The 21,639-nt window shown below is 43.7% G+C and overlaps 2 protein-coding genes across 4 annotated transcripts; both read right to left on the reverse strand.

Annotated features, from left to right (window-relative positions):
• Positions 1-2,241: 2,241 nt before the first annotated feature.
• Positions 2,242-5,297, reverse strand: LOC119653205. Its single transcript, XM_038057773.1, has 3 exons — positions 4,968-5,297; positions 3,127-4,905; positions 2,242-3,065 (listed from the first exon to the last, which is right to left on the reverse strand). Exons 2-3 carry the CDS (start codon positions 4,886-4,888, stop codon positions 2,959-2,961), a joined length of 1,869 nt encoding a protein of 622 aa, XP_037913701.1. The 5' UTR covers positions 4,889-4,905; positions 4,968-5,297; the 3' UTR covers positions 2,242-2,958.
• A 12,051-nt stretch (positions 5,298-17,348) lies between these two features.
• Positions 17,349-20,846, reverse strand: LOC119653197. 3 transcript variants are annotated; one of them, XM_038057758.1, is made up of 2 exons: positions 20,655-20,846; positions 17,349-20,424 (listed from the first exon to the last, which is right to left on the reverse strand). In XM_038057758.1, exon 2 carries the CDS (start codon positions 20,417-20,419, stop codon positions 18,071-18,073), a length of 2,349 nt encoding a protein of 782 aa, XP_037913686.1. In that variant the 5' UTR covers positions 20,420-20,424; positions 20,655-20,846; the 3' UTR covers positions 17,349-18,070. The 3 variants fall into 3 exon arrangements, with proteins under 3 accessions (XP_037913686.1, XP_037913687.1, XP_037913688.1); XM_038057759.1 differs by having other exon boundaries at positions 20,625-20,846; XM_038057760.1 differs by lacking the exon at positions 20,655-20,846 and adding an exon at positions 20,505-20,571.
• Between the last annotated feature and the right edge of the window lie 793 nt (positions 20,847-21,639).

The following is a 21,639-nucleotide window of genomic DNA, read 5'->3' on the forward strand; positions in this document are numbered from 1 at the left end:
TTGAATTGCTTCTTCAAAGCAGTACAGATTTCTCCTTTCGATGTCTCTTAATCGAGATCCTTACATTGTATATAGATGTTTTTGGGCACGCACTGCGACATTCTCCCCAAGTGAGTTTTTCACTTGAGTGCGAAAGTCATCAGTTTTGTCCACGCTGGATCTTTTCAGCTCGAACATGAGATCCTCTTTCTGGGGTTCTTCGGCTTCGGTTCACATTTCCGCTCATATCTTTTAAGTCGGGATCTGCTTTGACCTTTCTGAATATCTCCGCGTAGGACAGATTGCCCTTATTGGAAATAACAATCGCATCTGGTTCGCACTTTTGCTTTTCCTTTTGTTTTTTTGCTGGTAACCTTTGTCCATCGATCGTTTCCGTTCGTCTTGGGCTTCACAACGCTGGTCGACTTTTCTATATTCGCTGTACGCTTTCCTCCTTCACGGCTATTAGCGCTAGTGTTCAGAGGTTCCTGTCCCCATTTTTTCTCTTAGGCGCCTGCTGATTATTAAAAGAATCCCCCTCTTTTCCACGTACGCGTTTATTGCGCCGTGTTTCGATGGTAGTACGGTTAGGTGTCACTTGGGTCGTTTGTGACACTGTTGGTGCAGCGGGGTTCGGCGTATCCTCAGTGTTCTTTTCCACCATCTGCGATCTGTTATAGAGGACTCTAATAGTCCTCACCATATTCTTTATGAATTGGTGCACGTTGTGCTTGTCCTTGATGAACTCGGACAACTCAACTATTTTTGCTCCAAACTGGATAAAGGGCAATTCGTTCGGATCGGGACTCTGCTCCCTATAAGTCCCGGCAGGATTACTCCTTTTATACGCTGCTTCACTATTGGCGTTTATTGATCTTGCCTGTACTTTATCCTTCATCGTCTTTAGCATTAGTGGAGATCTCAAAGTTGATGAGCTTCTTTTGAATGGATCCCTTTCTTGTTGCTGAAGCACCTCCTGCTGTCGCGCATCTTTAACATTGGCGGTGGGTGTTATCACGGTTTTTGTCGTCCAACGATCTGCCTTCAGTTCATCTACTGGTGTTCACGGTAAGGTCGTACTTCGCTTGAACACCTTCTCCAGATCCAAATCACTTGTAACATTATATGCCAAGGTGGCCAAGTTGTCCACCACTGAGGCACTGCGGTCGAGGGATATCGACGACCGGAAGCCCGTTTGCTCACTCCCAAAAGCCGCCGATATTGGGGTTTCGAGCCCCTGCACCGTAAGTATCCTCCTTCTCTCGTCTTCCATGGTAGTTTTATGTTCGGGGTATCCTTCCCATAGCCATTTTGGTCCGCGCACCAGAGATGAGCAAACACTAGCCTATGCACAGTCAGAAACGATATCAATAGGTACGCCCCAATCCGCCAGCTGGGGTCGCGCCTGATGGGAGATCCGGCCACTCCTCACAGGTCTGTCTGTCTGTCTGTCACACGAACTTTTCTCAGAAACGGCTATACCGATTGACACGATTTGGTGAGAAGGATGGGAACTATGGACGCTTAGACATGCAGTGAGTGATATCCTTCTACGTTGAGATTTAGGGGGAGTCCCCATACATGCAAAAAGGGGGTGTAAAAATTTCTTTCACCGAATATAATCATGTGGGGTATTAAATGCAAGGTCTGGACTAGTACTTTTCGAAGCCGTTAGATTTGAGATTTGCTAAAAAGGTGCCAAGTGGGAGGGGTGGAAAGTGATGATTTCTTTAACAGACACATTCTCAGAAACTACCCAATCGAAAAATCTGAAAAAATTCATGAAGCTGCCTCTTTATGGTGCCCAAGCCTCAAAATACTCTTCATATCGCTACGTGCAAATCGGATAGTTCTACACTCAAATATACTCACAGAAGAAGCAAACAAAACCTTACCTGAAGCGCCCAGCTTCCGGTTTCCCGACTTGCATTGGAAACCTCCGTTCATGTATAACATTGTACTGTACCCCAGAATGACCAGCTTGTATCCCTGATATTTTCACAGAGGTTGGAATAAGCTAGCATTCGTGAGTTTCGACACCTTCGTCGAAAAGCTTTTGCACATTCCCTAATCAAATCATAAACCGTGAACGGAAACAAACGGTCTTTCTCAAATGATCAGTCCGATTCCGAGGCGTGGCAGCCACTTCCGAAGCAGGTTGCAAGCCCACAAAGATGTTATCTCTCTAAGGTCGAATGCAACCATATATTTATCTTATGATGGTAAGCATGTATCAATAGCAATAAAATAAAATCGATCAAAAAATCTTAGACCAGAATTTTATTAAATAAAAGATATATTTTTAGATAAAAAATGTTCGTCAGTAGAAATAAAAACTTGTCACTAATATGTTGTTTCCCTACAAGAAACAACTGAAACATTTTAAAAGAATTGAATAAGTTTTAAAAAATAAAAAAATGAAGCCAAATTAATGGATCAGCACACATCTATCTAATAAAAACATATTTATGTCGTAGTTTAGCACGCAAAAGCCATCATTCTAGCGAGTTTAAAATTTCTTTGACTGAAATTGAACTATTAAAACTTTTAACATTTAAATAAAAGATATTGTCATATAACGACTTCAGTTTAAAATTCTCCTGGGCGGTATTACATTTGCATAAGAAGAACTGCAAAATGAGTGTAGGAATCATAACGAATTCTGGAACTCCGATAGACAACTTTATACCGTACGCGAAATGTTGGCAAGCAAAGTTTCAGATTCAGATGCAAACACAAATTGCTGCATTGCATCTTCTCGTGCAAATCTAAACAAGAAATTATAATGATGGCTTTTGCGTAGGCTACGACATATGTGTATATGCCGAAAGCATATAATTGATGATCGATGGACAATTGTTCGGAACAGAATGAATACGTTGCAACATTCAGCGAAGCTGTTCCAAGTTTCTGAAAATTTATCTAAATTATTTGTAGAAATATATATACTTTCTCAGGTGAATTTTCATTCAAGTGCATTTATAGCTGTTCAAAAACTTCGTCCTCTAGACTCTCTTCCGAGTCTAAGTCAAATAACACAGCTAATGTAATGACGCCGTTAGGTGGATCCCGGCTTTCAAGTGGTACTAGAAATCATAGAGAGGAGAAGCAGATTTAAATATCCTTTATTAATGTGCCCAAGCTCACCTGGTTCTCTATCCACCTGTACAATCTGTGAATGTTCGTGCCGTACATTAGGAGCGGCATCCAACCCGTTAGTAGAATCTGACGAACCATTTGATAGAGATCGTGCTTCGTGCATAGGATTTGGCAGCTGCTTACGAGTTTGGACTGCCGATTTTGAATCCGGATGACCATCCGTAGGTTGTGTTGAAGCCACCCCCTCGTTTGACGGTGACGTCAAGGATGATAGGGGGGACGACGTGCTATCATCGTCTGTTGAATCTGTCGACCAGTTAGTTTGCTTAAGCGTGGGTTGCAGTGGAATATCGTATACAGTAACACTGCGAAGTAGAGGAGGCCTTCCCACTCGTTGCGTATGACATAATCCTGAAGGCCCCTCTCCGTACAAATTGGCCGAACCCCCTGAAGTTGCCGAAGTGGACGCTTTGTCCATTTCTAAGGAAGGCACGTTCGAATCTATGCTCGCTGCTGAGTCATGTCTCATTTTCTGTTCTGATAACGACGAATCTGTTTCCTGGAATTGCAAAAATCGCCTCATATCTTCAGTTCCTACAATGAGTTGACGTTGAAAGTCGGCATCTGATGATGAACTTCTAGAGGGTGAATATGGTGTTGAATCTGAATTCGACGAAGATTTTCCTCGAGTTAGAGCAGCTTCGGTGTGTGTAGAAGATTCTCTCATTTGAAAAGCAGTTTCCTGAGGTGGAAGCGCTTCCCCTTGTGGAATTGCTTCCTGAAGTGGAACCGCTTCGATCTGGAACGGGGCTTCGCCGTATGAAGCCCTTCGCTCATGTGAAACAGCTTCTCCTGATACATCATCTTCGTTTTGTTGAGCTTTTGCTTTGGATGGTGGTGTTTCTCCGCATGGAGCCCCTTTCTTGTGTAGAATCACCTCCCCTTGCGGTACCGCTTCTTCATCTGGAACCGGCTTCTCGAGTGGAAACTTTTCTTTACGTGTTTTTATCCCTTCCTGTGAAGCTTTCCCGAGTAAACCTGCTTCTCCTTCCAAGCCTGCGCTTTCATGAGAAATCGGTAGTTCGTGTAAACCTATTTCTTCGTATGAATCTCCTTCTACCGGTGAAACTTCCTCATCTGAAGTGACGTCTGCAACTGGTTTCAGTCGTACGGGTATTGCAAATAACGCCTTTCCCAATCCCGAAGAAGTTGATCCTTCTGTAAATGAAGCTGATTTCTTCATGATCGCCTGGTTAATAGCCTCTGTCAAATCTGAAATTTTAATCAACTTTCTACCGTGGATTGTGTTAATTTCAATTTCGTCGCAATGACAGGAACTTGGACCTGCTACTGCAACTGGTTCAACTTGTGGCGGGGTTGCCTGTAATTCTGAATGCAATTGTTCAGATTGACTATTGCTGGAGGAAGCATACCAAGTCAAGAGGGACCTAATATGTTTGAATGTGTCTTGACTTGACAGTGACCGTTCCTTTGGGCTTTGTGCGGCATGTACATCAGCTTCATGTACGAATGACTTTGGGCGACGCGTCGAAGTGCCTGCTACTGCTGCACGTGGCTTGGGCTTATTGACCGCTTGCTTAGATTCTGATGAATCTTGTTCTTCCATCGCTCTTCGCCTATATTCACCTCGAACTGGAACAGGCGCAGATGTAAGCGCAGATGAAGTAAGTGATTCCGTGGAACCGCGTCTACATGTACTTGCACGTCGGAATAATGAGATAGGGCCTCTAACTATATTCCTTAATCGCCGCCACCATCTACGTGGCGTTGTATCTTCGGAGTCATCCATTGCTTCCAAATTAGTTTCTGAACAAAAGTTGAACATATTTAATTAATCCATCAGAGGATGAAATCACAATCAATGACACCTTGTCAGTCTGTTGATAAAAATTCCCTAAATTTGAGCACACTTCCTCAGCTACCAAAGTATAAGCCTCGCGAGTCACCTGGATCGCGGCAAAACTTATAAGATACGTTCGCCACTAACCACTAAGTTTCGTCCTGTTTCAGGGAAGCGTGTTATTAGTGGTTTGACACTTGGGCGTTCCTGGTGATCGTTTTTTTTTCAGACTCTTCGCACTTCATTAAATAAACACTAAATGTTTAAGTAGAAGACATTTTTTGCTCCTATAAATACTTAATCTGACAATGAACTAACTCCAGCAAGGCCATTAGAGAACCTTAACGGCTTTAACCTGACGAATGATATGACCATTTATGTTATTTGCTATTGAAAACGGTAAAGCCTTAGCTTAGGTGAATGTTGCTATAAATTACGATGCCAGTGGAGAGTAGCCTAAGTTTTGTCCGCGCCAATATATGTACGCCAGTGGTGTCTGCCATGTTTCTCTTGTTTTGGGGGAATTAAATGCTATTTATTCAGTGCCTTTTTAAAGTTTTTTCTTTGTAATATCAGCATGGACGATTTATTTGGGTTTATTGATTTCAGTCTTCAATTCGTATTTTGAATTGTGGACGCACTAAAGTACAAAAATATAATAATAATTATTTCGCAGGTGGAAGTTAGAACAAGTTGGAAAACGGAACCGCCGTCATGTGTAGAAGGTTTTGTTGATTTTTCATGTAAGAATATTTGGTGTATATACGTTCAATACACCCGATATTCAATTCAATGTGGTACTGACCTTTTATCTCCTAGGGAATATAGTAGCAGGCAACATTGACCGACTATAACTTTGTTAGGAAGATCAGGATTTCCACTAAACTTTCCAGTAAGCTGCTGCATATCAAATTCTATATTACTGCATTACGGATCTAGGATGAACTTAAAGGGGGTTTGTAGTAAATTTTCAAAATATAATAATATACTGTTAGTAACATCATTCGAGCATATATTGTAAAGGAGGGTATTACAGGGCCTAGATGCCATATGCATGGACCACTAAAGTTTTTTTCAGATTTTCCAGTTAGGTAGGTTTTGAGAGCGGACCCTTAAAATAATTGGCATTTTTCGAAAACCCCAGTGAGCATATTTCCGGATGCGGCAAGTGTCCTGAGTTCAAAAAGGCGGTAGGAAGGTATGAGATGGCGTATACGCCTTCAATTGCTATGTTTCTCCAAGTCTGACATAGGCTGAATTCGAGGACATGTTGGACAGAGTGGTTTTGGACATGGCCCATAGAATGGGGAAGCTTATTGATGAATGCAAGAGAATAGACGCTACATTAGCTAATGATAATCGGGTTATAATTTGTGCAAAGAGGGGTCCGGTTCGGTTGTGGATCTGACTTTTGTTAGCCCTTTACTAGCTCACGATGCGTCCCGGGACGTCAGTAAACAATACACCCACAAATCCTTGCAAACCAGGAGAACTGGAATGCAGATAACGACATAGTAGCACGGTCTCAGTGCAGGTTGAGAGAGGCAGAGGAGACGAGAAAGCCCGGTTGCGAATGTAATCAATGGACAAGGGGGGAAGTTAGAGATGTGTCCACCCCGCGACGAAATACTTGCGGTGGTTCCTCGGGGAAGGAGACAGGAGTTAGGGGGTGGTTTTAGTGGGTGAAAATCCCACACGCACTGGCACAGGTGTACAATTGTCTTTGAAAGATATCTTCCTCCGGAAAAAAAGACGGATAGACAGGCAATTAACCGATTTTAGTAACGTTTTGTCTGTAACGAAACCTTAAAAAAGTAGTTAGGAAAAGGAAGTTAGAAGAAAGATGAACAATTTAGAAGCCTCAGTATAATTGGTCCTACATATTACATTCATGGCATGAACCAAGATCTGAGAAAATTCTTGAGATCATCCATAGCAGGGGTTCAGTTTCTTCCTTCATTTATGTGTATTTATTCATTCATTTCTGTAAGTGGGCAACATACATCTAAATTTCAGCTATATATTGCCTCCAGATGAGAAGAAACTAAATCACAATCCACATTAATAGCCAGATTTCTACGAAATGTTGCTGTACTATGCGCACAGATGGCATTACTAGTACTAAATCCATATGATTTTTAATTAACCCTAACCTTCAAAAGTCAGAGAGCTGTCGGACTATTAATTTGTGGAATAGAGCATTTTGAGTGAAGCATTATTATTATTGTTACGGGAAAGTCGCACCGCGTCCTTAAAGACCTATTGTGCCCCTTTTACTGGTTATAGTGTACCTATTTAATCATAGTATCTCAAACAGGCCTATAACCGTCAGAAACTTTAGTATGTTCCCTTTTTCCAGATCTTTCAGCTTTGCATCTGGTATTAAGTGTTTTCCCAGATGCCTCAACATACTTTGCATAAGTGCCGGACACTGTCCCAGAACGTGTATAGAGGTTTCGTCATACTCCTCACAAAACCTGCAGGCCCGTAGGTATCCCTAGCTTCCCTAGGTGATAGTTCAGCCAACAATGGCCAGTGAGAATTCCCACTATGATTCGGAGGTTCTTTTTAGTGAGGTTTAAGCAATCCTTTCTGGGTATAGGTTCGTAGCCCCCAATAAGCACCCTGGACTGCTCCATTCCTGGAAGGCCAGCCCAGAATAGTTCACTCAACCGCTCCTCTTCATTTCTTAGATTCATAGTCATGAAACCGTTTCCGATTCCACAGAAGGGTCCGCTGCCTGGGCCTGAAACCCAAAGTATCTAGACCTCGTTGGACAAGCCGAGTGTATTCAGTCTCTCCAGACATTCCCACGCCAGTTTAGAGTTCACCTGGTTTGACCTAAGTGCCTTAATCGCTGCTTGGCTATCGATGATAATAGCTATGTTCTGCCCCCTGTAATTCCTTTGCAGATTAAAGGAGGCACATTTGTCTATGGCGTATATTTCCGCCTGGAATATGCTAATGTACCTGCCCATTGGCTCAAAGTTCATTTTTCTTGGACCAATGATACCGGCACCCGCTCCATCTGCTGTGAGGGATCCGTCAGTGTACCAAATAATCAGTTGCTGGTTTAAGCCGTATGTCGCAGCCACGCTCTCCCAGTTTGCCTTGTTACTCCAACGTGTTTCAAACTTCTTATTGAAGTGAAACCTCGTTGTCACGTTATCCCTTGGTATCAGTAACTCGGGATACCGCCTAGAAAGAATATTAATCTTCCTTCGGTGTAGGCACCTCCCCGCCACACTTATACTGCCGGCCATCCTGAATATTGATCTCCTTGCCTCTGCATCTGTATGTGCAGATGAAGAGGGGTTAATACCAGAAGGACCTCCAGGGATGCCGTTGGGCATGTCCTCATTGCCCCACTGATACACACCAAAGCAAGCCTTTGGAGCTTATGTAATTCCCTGGCTTGTGTGCTGAGTTCGGTTCTTTCTGCCCAGATTACCGCTCCATAGATATTCATTGGCCTTACTATTGCAGTATATATCCAAAGTAGTATTTTCGGACTACAACCCCATTTTTTTCCTGCTATGGATCTGCAAGTCATCAGAGCCCTCGTGGCTTTCCGACAAGCGTTTCCGACATGTGTCTTGCAGAGTAATTTTTGGTCTAGAGTAATTCCCAAATATTTGACCTCTGCTTCTCGTTTCACCTACATATCATGTAATCTTATGGCTCTCAGGTGATCAAGCTTACGCCTCCTAGTGAATGGTAGTATGGTGGTTTTGGCTGGATTGATCCGCAGTCCCACCTTCCTGCACCAGGCACTAGTTACCCTTAGTCCAGTTTGGATTCGTCCGCGTAACCCTGGACTTATATTCCAGTATTTGTTAACATGTCCAGGAGTTCATTCACTACCATACTTCACATCAGCGGCGATAGTACCCCACTATGGAAAGCGGTGAGTGGTGTTCATGACAATAGAATTTGTACCTGTCGGTACTTCTATTTGCGTGCTTTCTAGCATTTTGCCCATCCAGAATGCCAGGGTGTTTCCAACTCCTTTGCGGCTGTTAGTTTAAAGTAAATCGATAATAAAGAATTTCGTGTGTCAATAACGCATTGCTTTTTGGCGAGAAAAAATACCATTGAAGCCAAATCTTGGCTTGGGAAACACTTTGCACCATGATAATCAAACTTTGGGAAATACTTTGCCAAGTTCTCGCTGCTGTTGCTAGCTGGAAAGAAATTTGCGCCCATGAAATGGTAATCGCCGAAACTGAGGCCAATTTTGAGATTAAAGATAAAGAGTACTATAAAAATGGTATCGAAAAATTGTATGACCGCTTTAATCGTATCATATCGCCCTGAGATGGGTCGTTAAATCACACGCTATGTATAAGGCCTATTTAGACATAGCGAGATTCTTTTCCGTCGTTGTGTCAGCATATTTCCTACCAAATGGTGTATTTGGCTTCGTCATGGTTCTCTTCCGTGTCATCACTTCGCATTTGGCTAACGCTCAAGCAGAATAGCCCCTGGACGCGGCCGTCTAGGATATCGCCACCATTCGCCTAATAACAACCATGTGATTCCTTCTAAACTTTCCAAAGCTGTGCGTGTGTTGGGTTTCAACTGACCAGTAGCGTACTTATCACGAACTCCGTCGAGCGGAGAAGCGACTTCACAGACGTAAAAAGGAAGCCTGGGAGAACCAACATGTCTGTAAACTAGAAAAGTACAGGCAGCAACTGCACCAGGCGCGGAAGTTTTACCAGCAAGTCAGCAGGATGAAGCCTTATACACCTCGATGTTCATCCTGCTGAGACAAAGAGGGAAATCTGATCTCCGACAGAATGGGCATATTGGAGTGATGGGTTGAGTACTTTGATGTGCTACTGAACAAGCAGAACATCGGCGAGTTGGAGGTCCCGCTAACTGAAGACGACGGATGAATACTGACACCACCAAGTTTAGGAGAAACAGCCCGTGCAATTCATCGGCTAAAAAATGATAAGTCGCCAGAAGCCGATGGAATTACAGCCGAATTGGTTAAATATGGAGGCGACCAGTTACACCAACTGGTTCATCAACTTGCGCTCAGCAAATCAATGCCTGACGATTGGCAAAGAGACATTATCTGTCTCATACATAAAAAGGGAGATATCACACAGTGCAGCAATTAAAGAGGTATCACGTTGCTGAGTACCATCTATAAGATATTCTCCTAGTCTTGCTAGGCCGGATAGCCCCATACGCCCAGAACATCATTGGCCCATACCAAAGAGGCTTCACTCCAGGCAAATCAGCAACAGATCAGATTTTCTCTCTGTGGCAAGCGATGGAAAAACTGTTGGAATATGGACAACAGTTGCACCATCTATTCATCGACTTTAGAGCCACCTATGATAGCATAGCCAAGGTAAAACTGTACACGGCGACGAGAGGATTCGGTATCCCGACGAAATAATAAGACTGACTATGCTGACCCTGACCAATGTGCGAGGCCAGATAAAAGCAGCAGGATCACTCTCAAGACCATTCGACATCAACAACGGTCTACGACAAGGGGATGCCCTATCATGCTCCTCTTTAACCTGGCCCTGGAGATTGTGATCCGTGATGTTGAGGTAAATGCAAGAGGTACGATCCTCTTTAAGTCCACCCAAATACTATGCCTATGCTGACGATATCGAATCATGGGAAGAATCACCCGAGATGTACAAACTGCCTTCATCCAGATTGAGCAGGCGGCGCGAAATCTTGGGCTGCACATCAATGAGGGCAAGACAAAATATATGGTGGCAACGTCAGCACCGACAAACAACCAACCAACAACATCAAACCGCACTGGTCAAAAAGGAAGAATAAAGATAGGAGATAACAACTTTGAAACCGTTGATAATTTCTCCTATCTAGGGTCGAAAATCACAACCGATAACAGCTACGATGATGAAATCCGCGCACGGTTGTTGTCAGCCAACAGAACCTAACTTGGGTTCTTAGCGAGATAAATTGCGAACTCTTGGCCGAGTTCGAGAGAAAAGTCCTGCGAAGAATTTTTGGCCCCCTACTTTAGGATGGACGATTCCGTAGCTTACAAAATGGCGAAATCTATGAGCGATACCATGACCGTGCGGTTGTGGATAAAATCCGGCTCAATAGGTTACGGTGGGCGGGTCACGTAAATCCGTATGGATGAGGATGATCTAGCCCGGAAAGTCAATAAGGGCAATATCAATGGTAGGAAAAGAAGACGAGGCAGACCCTGCCTAAGATGGAGCGATGGCGTGGGCCAGGATGCCAGACAGCTTTTAGGGATATCGAATTGGTGGACCTCGGCACAAAACCGGGATGTCTGGAGTTCCTTATTAAGGCAGGCCTAGACCGGATACCGGTTATTGCGCCGTTGATGATGATGATGATGAGTACATTGAGCACACCACGATCAGCAATCATTTTAGGAATTGTCTCCTAGACGTACGTAACAAGAGAGGTGTTTGCTTACGTGTTGTTCCCGCCACTACCCGCAAGGTTGGAAAGCTGCGAGCCTTTAAGTTCAACATCGACCCTTTGTATGATACAACTCGCTCGACAGTGGGAGAGCTATCTTTCTGACCGGACGGCAGATATATTGAGTAATCCGCCTGAGATATCGGTGAGCATTAGACTGCCATAAAAAATGATTTGTTCTGGGGTGCTACACAGGTAGTCGGCCTCCTCCCGACGGGGGCTCATAAGATCTGGCTGACTGCGAAATTGTTGAAGCGGATCGATGAATGGAAGGTTCTATTGATCGGTCCGAGTAATGGAGGGCGTGACGCGTTCGAACTCCGATACCGAGCGAAGTCCATCGTAGTGTACGCTGCGACAATAGAGAATTTGCTATTGCGCTGGTCAGGAAAGCGGAAGATGCTGAAGGACGCAATAATTTTAGAAATGTATCACGAAAGAGCTTGCATGTGGCCGCAAATCTTTCGATGGTGCGTAACATGCGGATACTGATTGATCCTCGAAGCAGAAGACAAATCATTTTGGCCATCAATGCAGTCAAAAGGAGTAAAACCTGCTGGCTTGACGGTCCCTCCCAGAGTTATATATTGCTGCACCTTGAATTACTGCAGATCTGCTACTTTCACTCGAACGGAAATCTTGTGAATCCCAGACCTTTCCCAAAGAGTGGACGAAGGGGATGATCGTTAAGATTCCAAAGAAAGAGAGCCGTGCCCCTCACTGTCGTAAAACTAAAGGCAAAATAATTCCAGAACGCATCAAAGAGAATCTCTTAAGAGCTTGATTGACAAAGAGTAGGCTGGTTCCCAATCCTGCATTCACCACATCAACATCCTATGAATCATTTTGGAAGAATGCATGGAGTTAAGATTTTGGCTTCACCTGCCCTTCATCTATTTCGAGAAAACTGTCGATAGGGAACAGGAAGTGTATTTGGAATGCTCTACGCAAGTGGGACATTCCGGAGAAACTAATAGCTATTATTAGAGCGACATATGATGGCTTAAAAAAATGTCAGGTGGTGCACCGAGGTAAAATTTCGAAGAATTTTGAGGTCCAGAGCGGAGTCCGCCAGGGTTGCATCCTGTCACCGATATTATTTCTTCTTATTATCGGCGACGTTCTTCATGCTACTCTGTCCGGAGGACGTGGGGGAATTGAATGGACGAAGACATCTTACTTCAAACACCTCGACTACTCTGATGACATCCTTGGCCAATGGCTCTGAATTTAGAACAAGCGGCAAGTAGAGTCGGACTAAAGATAAACGCCAACAAAACCAAAGTTCTCAGTTTGACCCCCCGAAGGCCAAAGTGGCAATGGATAAGTCATATAATGAAGAGGGACTACAATTGCATTGCTGGATAAGCCATGCAGTGGAATTCACTCTTCCAAAATGGCCGACAAGTGAATCGCCTCAAAGGCAAGTGGCGAAGGACTGTAGAGAAGGAGTGCCCGTATGTCAGGAAATCGTGGCGGAACTGCAGCGCATTTCAAGTAACTGTGAACGATAGCGCGAATATGTGTTTGACGCGCTATATGCCACCAAGGAGCAAACATATATATATATATAGGGAGACCTAGGCGTTGTATGGTTTGGACGAACCAACTGAACGAATTTATCGTCCGCGCCTATTGCCGTGTCACGGATTTGGAACGGAATCCATCAAGGTACAGACACCGATTCCATGACGCGTTCATAACCCGCTTCCCGGAACTAAGTCATATTCCGGAGCAGAACGTTGTCAATCAATACCGGGTAATAGTGAAAAATAATCGAGTTGCCCTACCAACTAGCCAACAAATTTTCCACGAAGTTTCACTTAAGCTCGGTCTGGAGTCACGAACTTACCGGACTGAACAAAGGAGCAACACGAATACTCCACTTATAAGGCACTCCATGAACCCAGTAATCAGGAGAAGCTTAGTGACTGGGAATTTCGACCCAATTTATAATGAGGCTTTGACCGCATTCCAGGTCGCATTCACAGAGTATGCTGAGATTCTCCCAGACGCTAGGCCAAAGATCCCAAAGCTGAAAGAGTCGAAAAGTTGAGAAAGGAGATTGGTCGTGTCACGCAAGCACTCCTTGGAAATCCATCGCCAAGAGTGCACAGATGCTTTACGAACATCATTGGAAACTACCATCTGTCCAATGATATGCCAATCGAAGAAATCCTCGAGGTGCTGAAGCAGAAACTTGCGGTATACTCCAATCGCATCCGTAGGTATCCAAAAAAGCCTTCAGCGAAGAACAGACAACACCAACGGGTATTCTACAAAAATTTCACCAACTCAGGTAGGAAAAGTAACCTCGATCTGGATCAGACTGAAAACTTCTGGATAAGTGTTTGGAGCGAATCCAGCCGTGGCAATTTAGAAGCAGCGTGGCTCCCGCACCTTACGCGTTCATACGAGGCCCTCCTCGAAATGACCATGCCTGACGCAACTGAAGTCGACGTAGAAACAGCCCTTGACAAGGTAGGTAACTGGAAGGCGCCAGGAGTTGACAAGATTCACAACTTCTGGCTAAAGTGGTTCAAGAGCACTCACAGGATATTGGCAATTCCACAATTTTTCACCAAGGGGATAACTTTCCTCATCCCCAAGGAACAGGGTGCCTCTTGCCCGCCAAAATGTCGACCAATTACTTGTCTTCCTACCATCTACAAGGTCTTCACTTCAGTTCTGTGCGCAAACATCTCAAAACATTTTGATGTTTATAAATTGATAGCTGAGGAGCAAAAAGGATGCGCAAAAGACTCCCGAGGCTGCAAAGAACAGCTTATAATCGATACGGTAGCTGTAAAGCAGGCTGTCCATCAAAAACGAAACTTCTCGACAGCCTCCATCGATTATAAATCAGCCTTTGACTCCATATCACATTCGTGGTTACTACAAGTGTTACGCTTGTATAAAATCAACCCGAATGTCGTTCTTCTACTGAGAACAGTAATGAAGAATTGGAGCACGAAGCTATCGGTATCCTCACAAACATCAGGAGAGATACCAATCAGGCGTGGCACTTTCCAAAGCGACTCTCTAAGCCCACTGTGGTTTTGTTTGGCTTTGAATTCGCTATCCCATCTTTTGCATGAAAGCAAATACGGGTTCCAAGTCAAGCATGGCATGTTGTCGAAATGTACCTTAAGCCATTTAATGTACATTGATGACATCAATTTGTATGCCAAAGATGAGAACCAATTTCGCTCCTTGCTAGACATCACCATTCAGTTCAGCAGGGATATCGGCATGCAGTTGGGTTTGGAGAAATTTCGCATAAAAACAATTGTTGGGGGAAAACACACCGACAACGAAGGATACAACCAAAATAACATCCGAATTGAGGGCATGGATTCGGACGACGTGTACAAATACCTCGGCATATTGCAAGCGACAACACCTGCTGTGGCAATAATTAAATCTAAGTTGCTGGGGGAATTTGAACGGCGTCTGGATCTTGTCCTTAAAACTGAGCCGTACGGGAAAAATAAAATCATGGCAATCAACACCTTCGCCATTCCCGTCCTTCTATACACTTTCGGTGTGATACAGTGGAGTAATACTGATTTAGAATCTGTCAATAGACAGGTAAGGGTAGTTCTTGCAAACAACAACATGCACAATAGAGCTGCCGAAAAATTGAGGATCACCATCCCACGTCATCAAGGAGGAAGGGGGGGTACTTGATTTAAAAACGTTGCACTACAATCAAGTGAGTTTTTCTATGAGAAACAATCCTCTAGCCAAATACATCAGGCTACCGTCATGGCAGATAATAAATTATCTCCTTTGAATCTTACTTCAGTCCAACAGAAGATCGACATGTGTATAGAGAAACCCATTCACGGAGGTCATATAAAAAAATTTGTTGTTGTCAGGCATTGACATCGAAGCCTCCAACAAATGGTTGACAAATGGCGTACTTTTCTATGAGACCGAAGCATTCCTTACTTCAATTCAGGATGCTTCGCTCCCAACAAAAAATTATAAACGGTACATTCTTCATGACTGCTCAATCATCAACTCCAGTTGTAGGTTATGCAACTGTGAAGAGGAGACCATCCAGCACATAACATCTGCGTGCAGGATGTTGAGCAGTAACGAGTACACCAATCTCTCCGTCTTTCTCCGTCTGCAAGATTCTCCATCAAAACCTTGCGTTGAAGTATAACTTAGTGGCAACCTACCATCCTTACTATAAGTATACTCCGATCTAGTTCTGCTTCTGAAGGAAGAACGAACGTGCTTTATAATCGATGTAGCCGTACCGTTGGACCGGAACACTGTTGAAAAACAGCACGAAAAAATCCGGAACGGCAGACGATATGAAGCAGACTTGGAGACTACAAAAGATCGAAGTAGTCCCAGTAGTAATTTCGGCGACGGGATTATTCCCGCAGAACTTACATAAAGCGCTGAAAACGCTCTATTTTAGGGCTGGACTATACATACTATACATACATGCAACCTGTGCTATAGTCCGAAGAGTCCTGTCCGATAACAGTCTGACCTAATGGGTTTCAGTCATGATCCGCACTGTCTTCGATATAAGATCCATGTCTCTGTAGTGTAGAACCTCCGCGTCATCCGCTGAAGTGTTTGCGACAATCGGGATGTAGTAATACATTTTCGCATGGTCGCACACACTTTGCTTTAAGACGCATCATTGCTGTGATGCGAGCCTTTGGATGTTGCCTTTAGCCCATCCTTAGGTTGGTCGCCCCTCGGTCCGGTTGGGCGTTAAGAGGGTTTTTTAACTATATATATATATGGCACCGGGGGTGTCTAGAGTCTTTGTTAATCTTATTGTTTACCTCCGGTGCTTTTTAGCATTTTACGCTCTCTTCTATCCTACAGATTTACGGGCTTCTTCATCTTTGCCTCTAGCACGCTAAGCAGTCCACATAAGTTTGTGGCAGCTCCTTCGTAGACTTGCAATTTCATCCATCCATCAGTATACAGGTGCCTTCCCATGACAGATTGTCCTTTTGGGCGCCAATACATCACAACCTGCGGTAGTAAGAGTCATTGTTGAGTTCACTAACAATTCAGTCCCAGTTCTTTACACCTCTTGGAAGAGCCGGGGCAAATTTGTCGAAGTCAATCTTCCCAATGTTCCACCCGGTAAACATTTGTCGAACATCAGAATATTGAGAGGAGCCGTTTGTTTCTTCGAAGGAAATATATTAGCTATGAAATCTTCCAGTACCCTCCATCGTTTCGCCAGTGATGCTAAGGGTTCTGTAACAAAGGTCACGTCAAGAAAACTGCCCTCTCAATCAAGGTGGCGGAATGTAGGAGTGATACCGATATTTAGAATAAGTCATGTCTTGGTGGCATCTCCAAAATTTATATGCTTCAGAAATCAAGCTAAGGTATTCCTAGTTCGAGAGTTGTGGTGTGTGTTGTGTGTGTTTCTTACAACTAGAACTGTCCATTTCGTGTTTCGAATCCCCCAAGGCGATGAGCTTATTCCGAAAAGCAGGTATAGATTTCTTTGTGAAGTGAACGTTAAAGAAACCCAAACGAAGCCATCTCCTTGGACACGGCTCCGTATTCGCAAGTTGATCAGATCTCACACCACATACCACGATGGTGAGCTCTTATCTCGCTCCACGTCGCTGAAAAACAACAAGTCAGCTCTTCTTTCTTGCACCATAAGTTCGCGCCTGCAGGATCTGGATCTTGGTGGTTGACTTTCCACTGTTTACAGCTCCTTTTTGAAGATCTGGCACCGCCCAAACTGAGAACATGACCCAAATCGTCTTTCTACAGAACATGGCCCTGTCATTATCATCACATTATCGAGGCAATGCCAATATATAAACAGCCATAACGATCAGGATTCGAACTCGAGTAACGAGATTGAGAAGTTAATGCTCAACCAAGCGATAATGTGTCTTTAGAATCGCGAACAATAAAATAAAGTCCATTGAAAAAGCTCAGATCAGAATATGATAAACTAAAGCATTTATTAAAAAAATAATGGTCAATAGAAATATAAAACTTGTTACTAATATGTTGTTGCCCTGTTGGAAACAACCCGAAATATTTTAAGTCGATTAAATTAAGTTGAAATAAATAAGAAACTTTCAAACTGCATTTATGCTTTGCAGAGAATCAATACACACCGAAATTGGATAATAAAAAACATAATTTTGTTCTAGATTGCAACGCAAAAGCCACCATCCCTTAACATTTAAAAAATTGGTTTACAGTTAAATTTTAAAATATAAAAAAAATATCCTCACATAAAGATTTTAGTTCAAAAATTTTCCACGTAGCTTTGCAATTAAATTTGCATAAAAAGAGCTGCAAAATGTATTTGAGGATCACACCGAACACTGGAATTCCGATTGTCAACGTTATACCTTGGAAGAAATGTTGACAAGCAAAGTTCTAGATTCAGATGCAAACTCAACTTCCTTCATTCCTTCTTCTTGTGCAAATTTAGACAACGTGGGACAGAATGGTGGCTTTTGTGTAGTCTATGAAATATGTGATTTCGGTGGCCGGAAACATAGAATGTGTGTTTGGTGAACACAAGCATGGAGTCAACTGTATACCTTGCAGTGCACGATGATATTGTCCCTATTTGCTGGGAATTAGTTTGTCTAAGTCGATTTCGCTTGTTGATATATACTCAGGTGACTTATGATTTGAGAACATTCAATTGGCTTCAAAGACGTCGTCCTCCAGACTATCATCTCCTATGCTCAAACCCTCGAGACTTTCTTCCTCTGCACTCTCTGCACTGTCTGCAGATAAACTGTCTTCATCTGCATCATGGAAGGGATCTATTTCAGGTAACCCATTAATAGGTGGTGAAAGATGACGGTCGTCAAAACGTCGCCGAGCTTCACGTGGATCTAGAAATCTTGCAGGGTCGTGAACTAAGCGTGCTGCATTAATTTGTGCAACTTCATCGTCTGGTTGTAGTCCCGGAGGTACAACCTGATGGTGCACTAAGTCGTCTCTTCGTAGCTGCATAATATGGGGCTGCTCTTCATGGTTTTGCCCTTCTCTTTCCTCTAGTCGTATATTAGCAGGTCGATTGACATGATTTGGTTCATCCTCACCAGGATGTCGTACGTTGCGCATAATTCGAACACGTTCAGCGTTTCTATTGTTGCGATCTGGATCAGCGCCATCGTTTTGTCCATGTTGATCTGGCTGTTCTAGATCAGGTTGCATATACATTGGTCGACCTTCGTGAGGCTGCCTTTCACCTTCTAGATGTTCTTCCGGAAAGACAATGGGAGCCACAATTATTTCGCGGGGAGTATCTGGCCGAGGTGGTGATTTGAGTGGAGCAAATGCCACCTTCTTTCGAGGTTGGACTGCCGATTGCGCTAGAGCCAATGCTGGGTCTGATGGTAACGATAAGGATGAAAGGCTAGAATATGTGCTTTCAAATGTAATATCTCCCGAATCAGGAGATGAATGGACAGCGAACCGGCTAGCATCGCGAAGTAGTGGCGGTGGTCTAACTTCCTGCTGTGTACGAGACAGACCAGATGGTCCCTCCCCAAACAAATTTGACGATGTCCGTAAAGGCGGTGAGCCGAGCCGCAAGGGTTGTAATGCTCCTGGTATTGGGGGAGATTTTGGAGATTTGGAAGCTTCCAATGTAAGCGAACCCGCTGGAATTGCCGAAGTGGACACTGTATCCATTTCTAAGGAAGGAAGGTCCGAGTTTGTGCTTGCCGTTGAGCCATGTCTCCATTTCGATATTTGTGGACTTGGTATTTGCGGTGGACTTGCTTCCCGGGCTTCTCCTGGCATTATTGGTGAGACACCGATTCCTGATGAAGAACTTCTAAGTGGTGAATATGCTGGAGCATGGTGGGAATCGGATGTAGCTGCTGAATCTGAATTTGATGAGAATGCTGGATGTTCGGGAACAGCTTCGTCTTGTGGAGACGCTTTCGCTTGTGTACCAGCCCCCTCGAGTAAAACCGCTTCTTCTTGTTGGACCACATCTCTGTGTGGACCCGCTTCCTCTCGAGGAAATGCCTCGCTGTTTGAAGCCTTCTGCTGGAGTTGAACTGCTTCTCCTGGTGCATTATCTTCATCGTCTTGATCCTCCGCTTTGCATGGAGGTGCTTCCTCCCATGGAACTGCTTCCCTGCTTGGACCCGCTTCTTCATCTGGAACCATCTCCTCGGGTCGAATCGCTTCCCTTCGGGCACTTATCACTTCCTGGGAAGCCGCCTCCCCGTGAGAAGACCTCTCGCGTGAAATCACCCTTACGGGTAAAGCCGCTTCTCCTTGCAAACCAGCGCCAACGGGTGAAATCATATGTTCGAGTGAGACTGTTCTTCTAAGTGAAACTGTTTCTCTGTGAGCAGCTGCTCCTGATTGTGAAATCGCTTCTCCGCGGGAAGTTACTTCTTCGCGTGGAGCTGGTTCCGAACGGAAAGACATTGCAAATGCTGCTGTTTTCAATCCAAAAGACGATATTCCTGTTATCAAAGAAGCAGATTTCGCCATAATCGCCTGCCTTATAGCATTTGCCAAATCTAAAGCGCTTATCAACGCTCCACCCTTAACTTCATCAATTTCGATTTCTTCACAAAGGGAAGAACTAGCTCTTGCTTGTGCCGAATCTGAAGGCAATTGTTCTGATCCATCGTCACTGAGGGGTGCATTCGAAGACAAATGAGATTGCTCTTGCTCAGAAGTATCTGGACTTGCAATTGACCGTTCCCTTGGGCTTTGTGCGGCGTGAACATCAGCTTGATATTCAAATGATCTTGGGCGAGGTGAAGTACTCGAAACTTTTATAGGCATAGGTCCTCGCATCAATGGTCTTAGTTCAGATGAATCATTGGGCTCCATTGCCCTCCGCCTATTTTCGCTTCGAGCAGGGCCAGGATCAGATGCAAGTGATTCTCTGGACCCACGATTACATGCACGTCGGAATAATGAAAGAATGCTCCTAATTAAATGTATTGCCCTTCGCCACCATTTTCGCGCCCTTTTGTTTACCGGTTTGTCGATCGCTTCTCCCTCCATCGTTTCTGAAAATATAAGATGAAACAGTTATAAATAATTAAATCTGGATTTAATTAGTTATTTAATAGCCAATAATCGATGACACCTTGTTAGCCTGTTGATAACATTTGTCTGAAATTCTAAAGCGCTTCATCAGCCAAAGTGATGAAAACTTGGTGAGCTAGTGGCTTGTACTGTGATTGAAAATGGTTGCAAATGAACATACATGATGAAAATAACTGCAAATGTCACTAACCCCAGGAGTTGCTCTTATTTTGGAGAAATGGTTTGAGCCTCACGTGAACTAGTTAACCGTGTTTTCTATAAGCTCTTCTCGCGTCATAAAATAAACAAAAAACATTTAAATAAAAGACTCACTGCTTGGCTCTTACAAACACCTAATAATTTGACAAGAAACTGATTGTAGCAAGGTCATTGGAGAGCCTTAACGGTTCTAGGCTAGTGGAATGTTTGGGGATGATGCTGTTTGCGTCAGCCTGGATGCAAGTGGAGAATAGCCTAAGTTTTCTTCGCGCCAAAATGCGTTTTTTCAGTGGCGTCTGCAATTTTTTTTCTCCTTTTTTGAATTTGTTATTCTTTCAACTTTCTTGATAACAGAAGAATGAAAAAAATTATCGGAGCTTTATGACTTTCAATATTGTGCTTGTAATGTGTTGGATGACGGTAAAAAGAGTATACATTTACAACCCTTACGTGGATACGAGGGACTGCATGGAACGTAATGAACAAACACAAACCACGCACCTATCGCAACACAGGGAGTTAAACTAACAATAAAAAATATCGACGTGGAGCCATAAAAGTCAGAAGCCGAGTGCCGCGTCCAAGAAGTATCACATCCTCAACCGATGTTTCTCTTGCCACAAAAATGGAGGACACCACTTGAGTTGCCTAAATGCCATAAAAGTCAGAAGCCGAGTGCCGCGTCCAAGAAGTATCACATCCTCAACCGATGTTTCTCTTGCCACAAAAATGGAGGACACCACTTGGGTTGCCTAAATGCTGGATAAACTCCGAATGTTGTTCTGTTTGCCTAAGATGGTTTTCCTGGTCAAGCCTTACGCTCGTCACTGTGAAACGTGCAAACGTGCAACATCAACAGCTTCCAGCAAAACGCTTTGACCTCAAATGAGAAAAAGGCTCAGTTCCGTTTGTATACCAGAAACATTGCTGGAATAGTTGTTCTCGATTCTCTCTCGACATTTTCATTAGTGAAATCG

The sequence above is a fragment of the Hermetia illucens genome, chromosome 3 (assembly GCF_905115235.1).
Source record: "Hermetia illucens chromosome 3, iHerIll2.2.curated.20191125, whole genome shotgun sequence".
Classification (NCBI taxonomy): Eukaryota; Metazoa; Arthropoda; class Insecta; order Diptera; family Stratiomyidae; genus Hermetia; species Hermetia illucens.

Coding starts and splice junctions, on each gene's coding strand:
- LOC119653205 (XM_038057773.1), bottom strand. CDS start 4,888: ATGGATGACTCCGAAGATACAACGCCACGTAGATGGTGGCGGCGATTA. Junction 3,066..3,126: donor ACAGGTGGATAGAGAACCAG/GTGAGCTTGGGC, acceptor TATGATTTCTAG/TACCACTTGAAAGCCGGGAT.
- LOC119653197 (XM_038057758.1), bottom strand. CDS start 20,419: ATGGAGGGAGAAGCGATCGACAAACCGGTAAACAAAAGGGCGCGAAAA.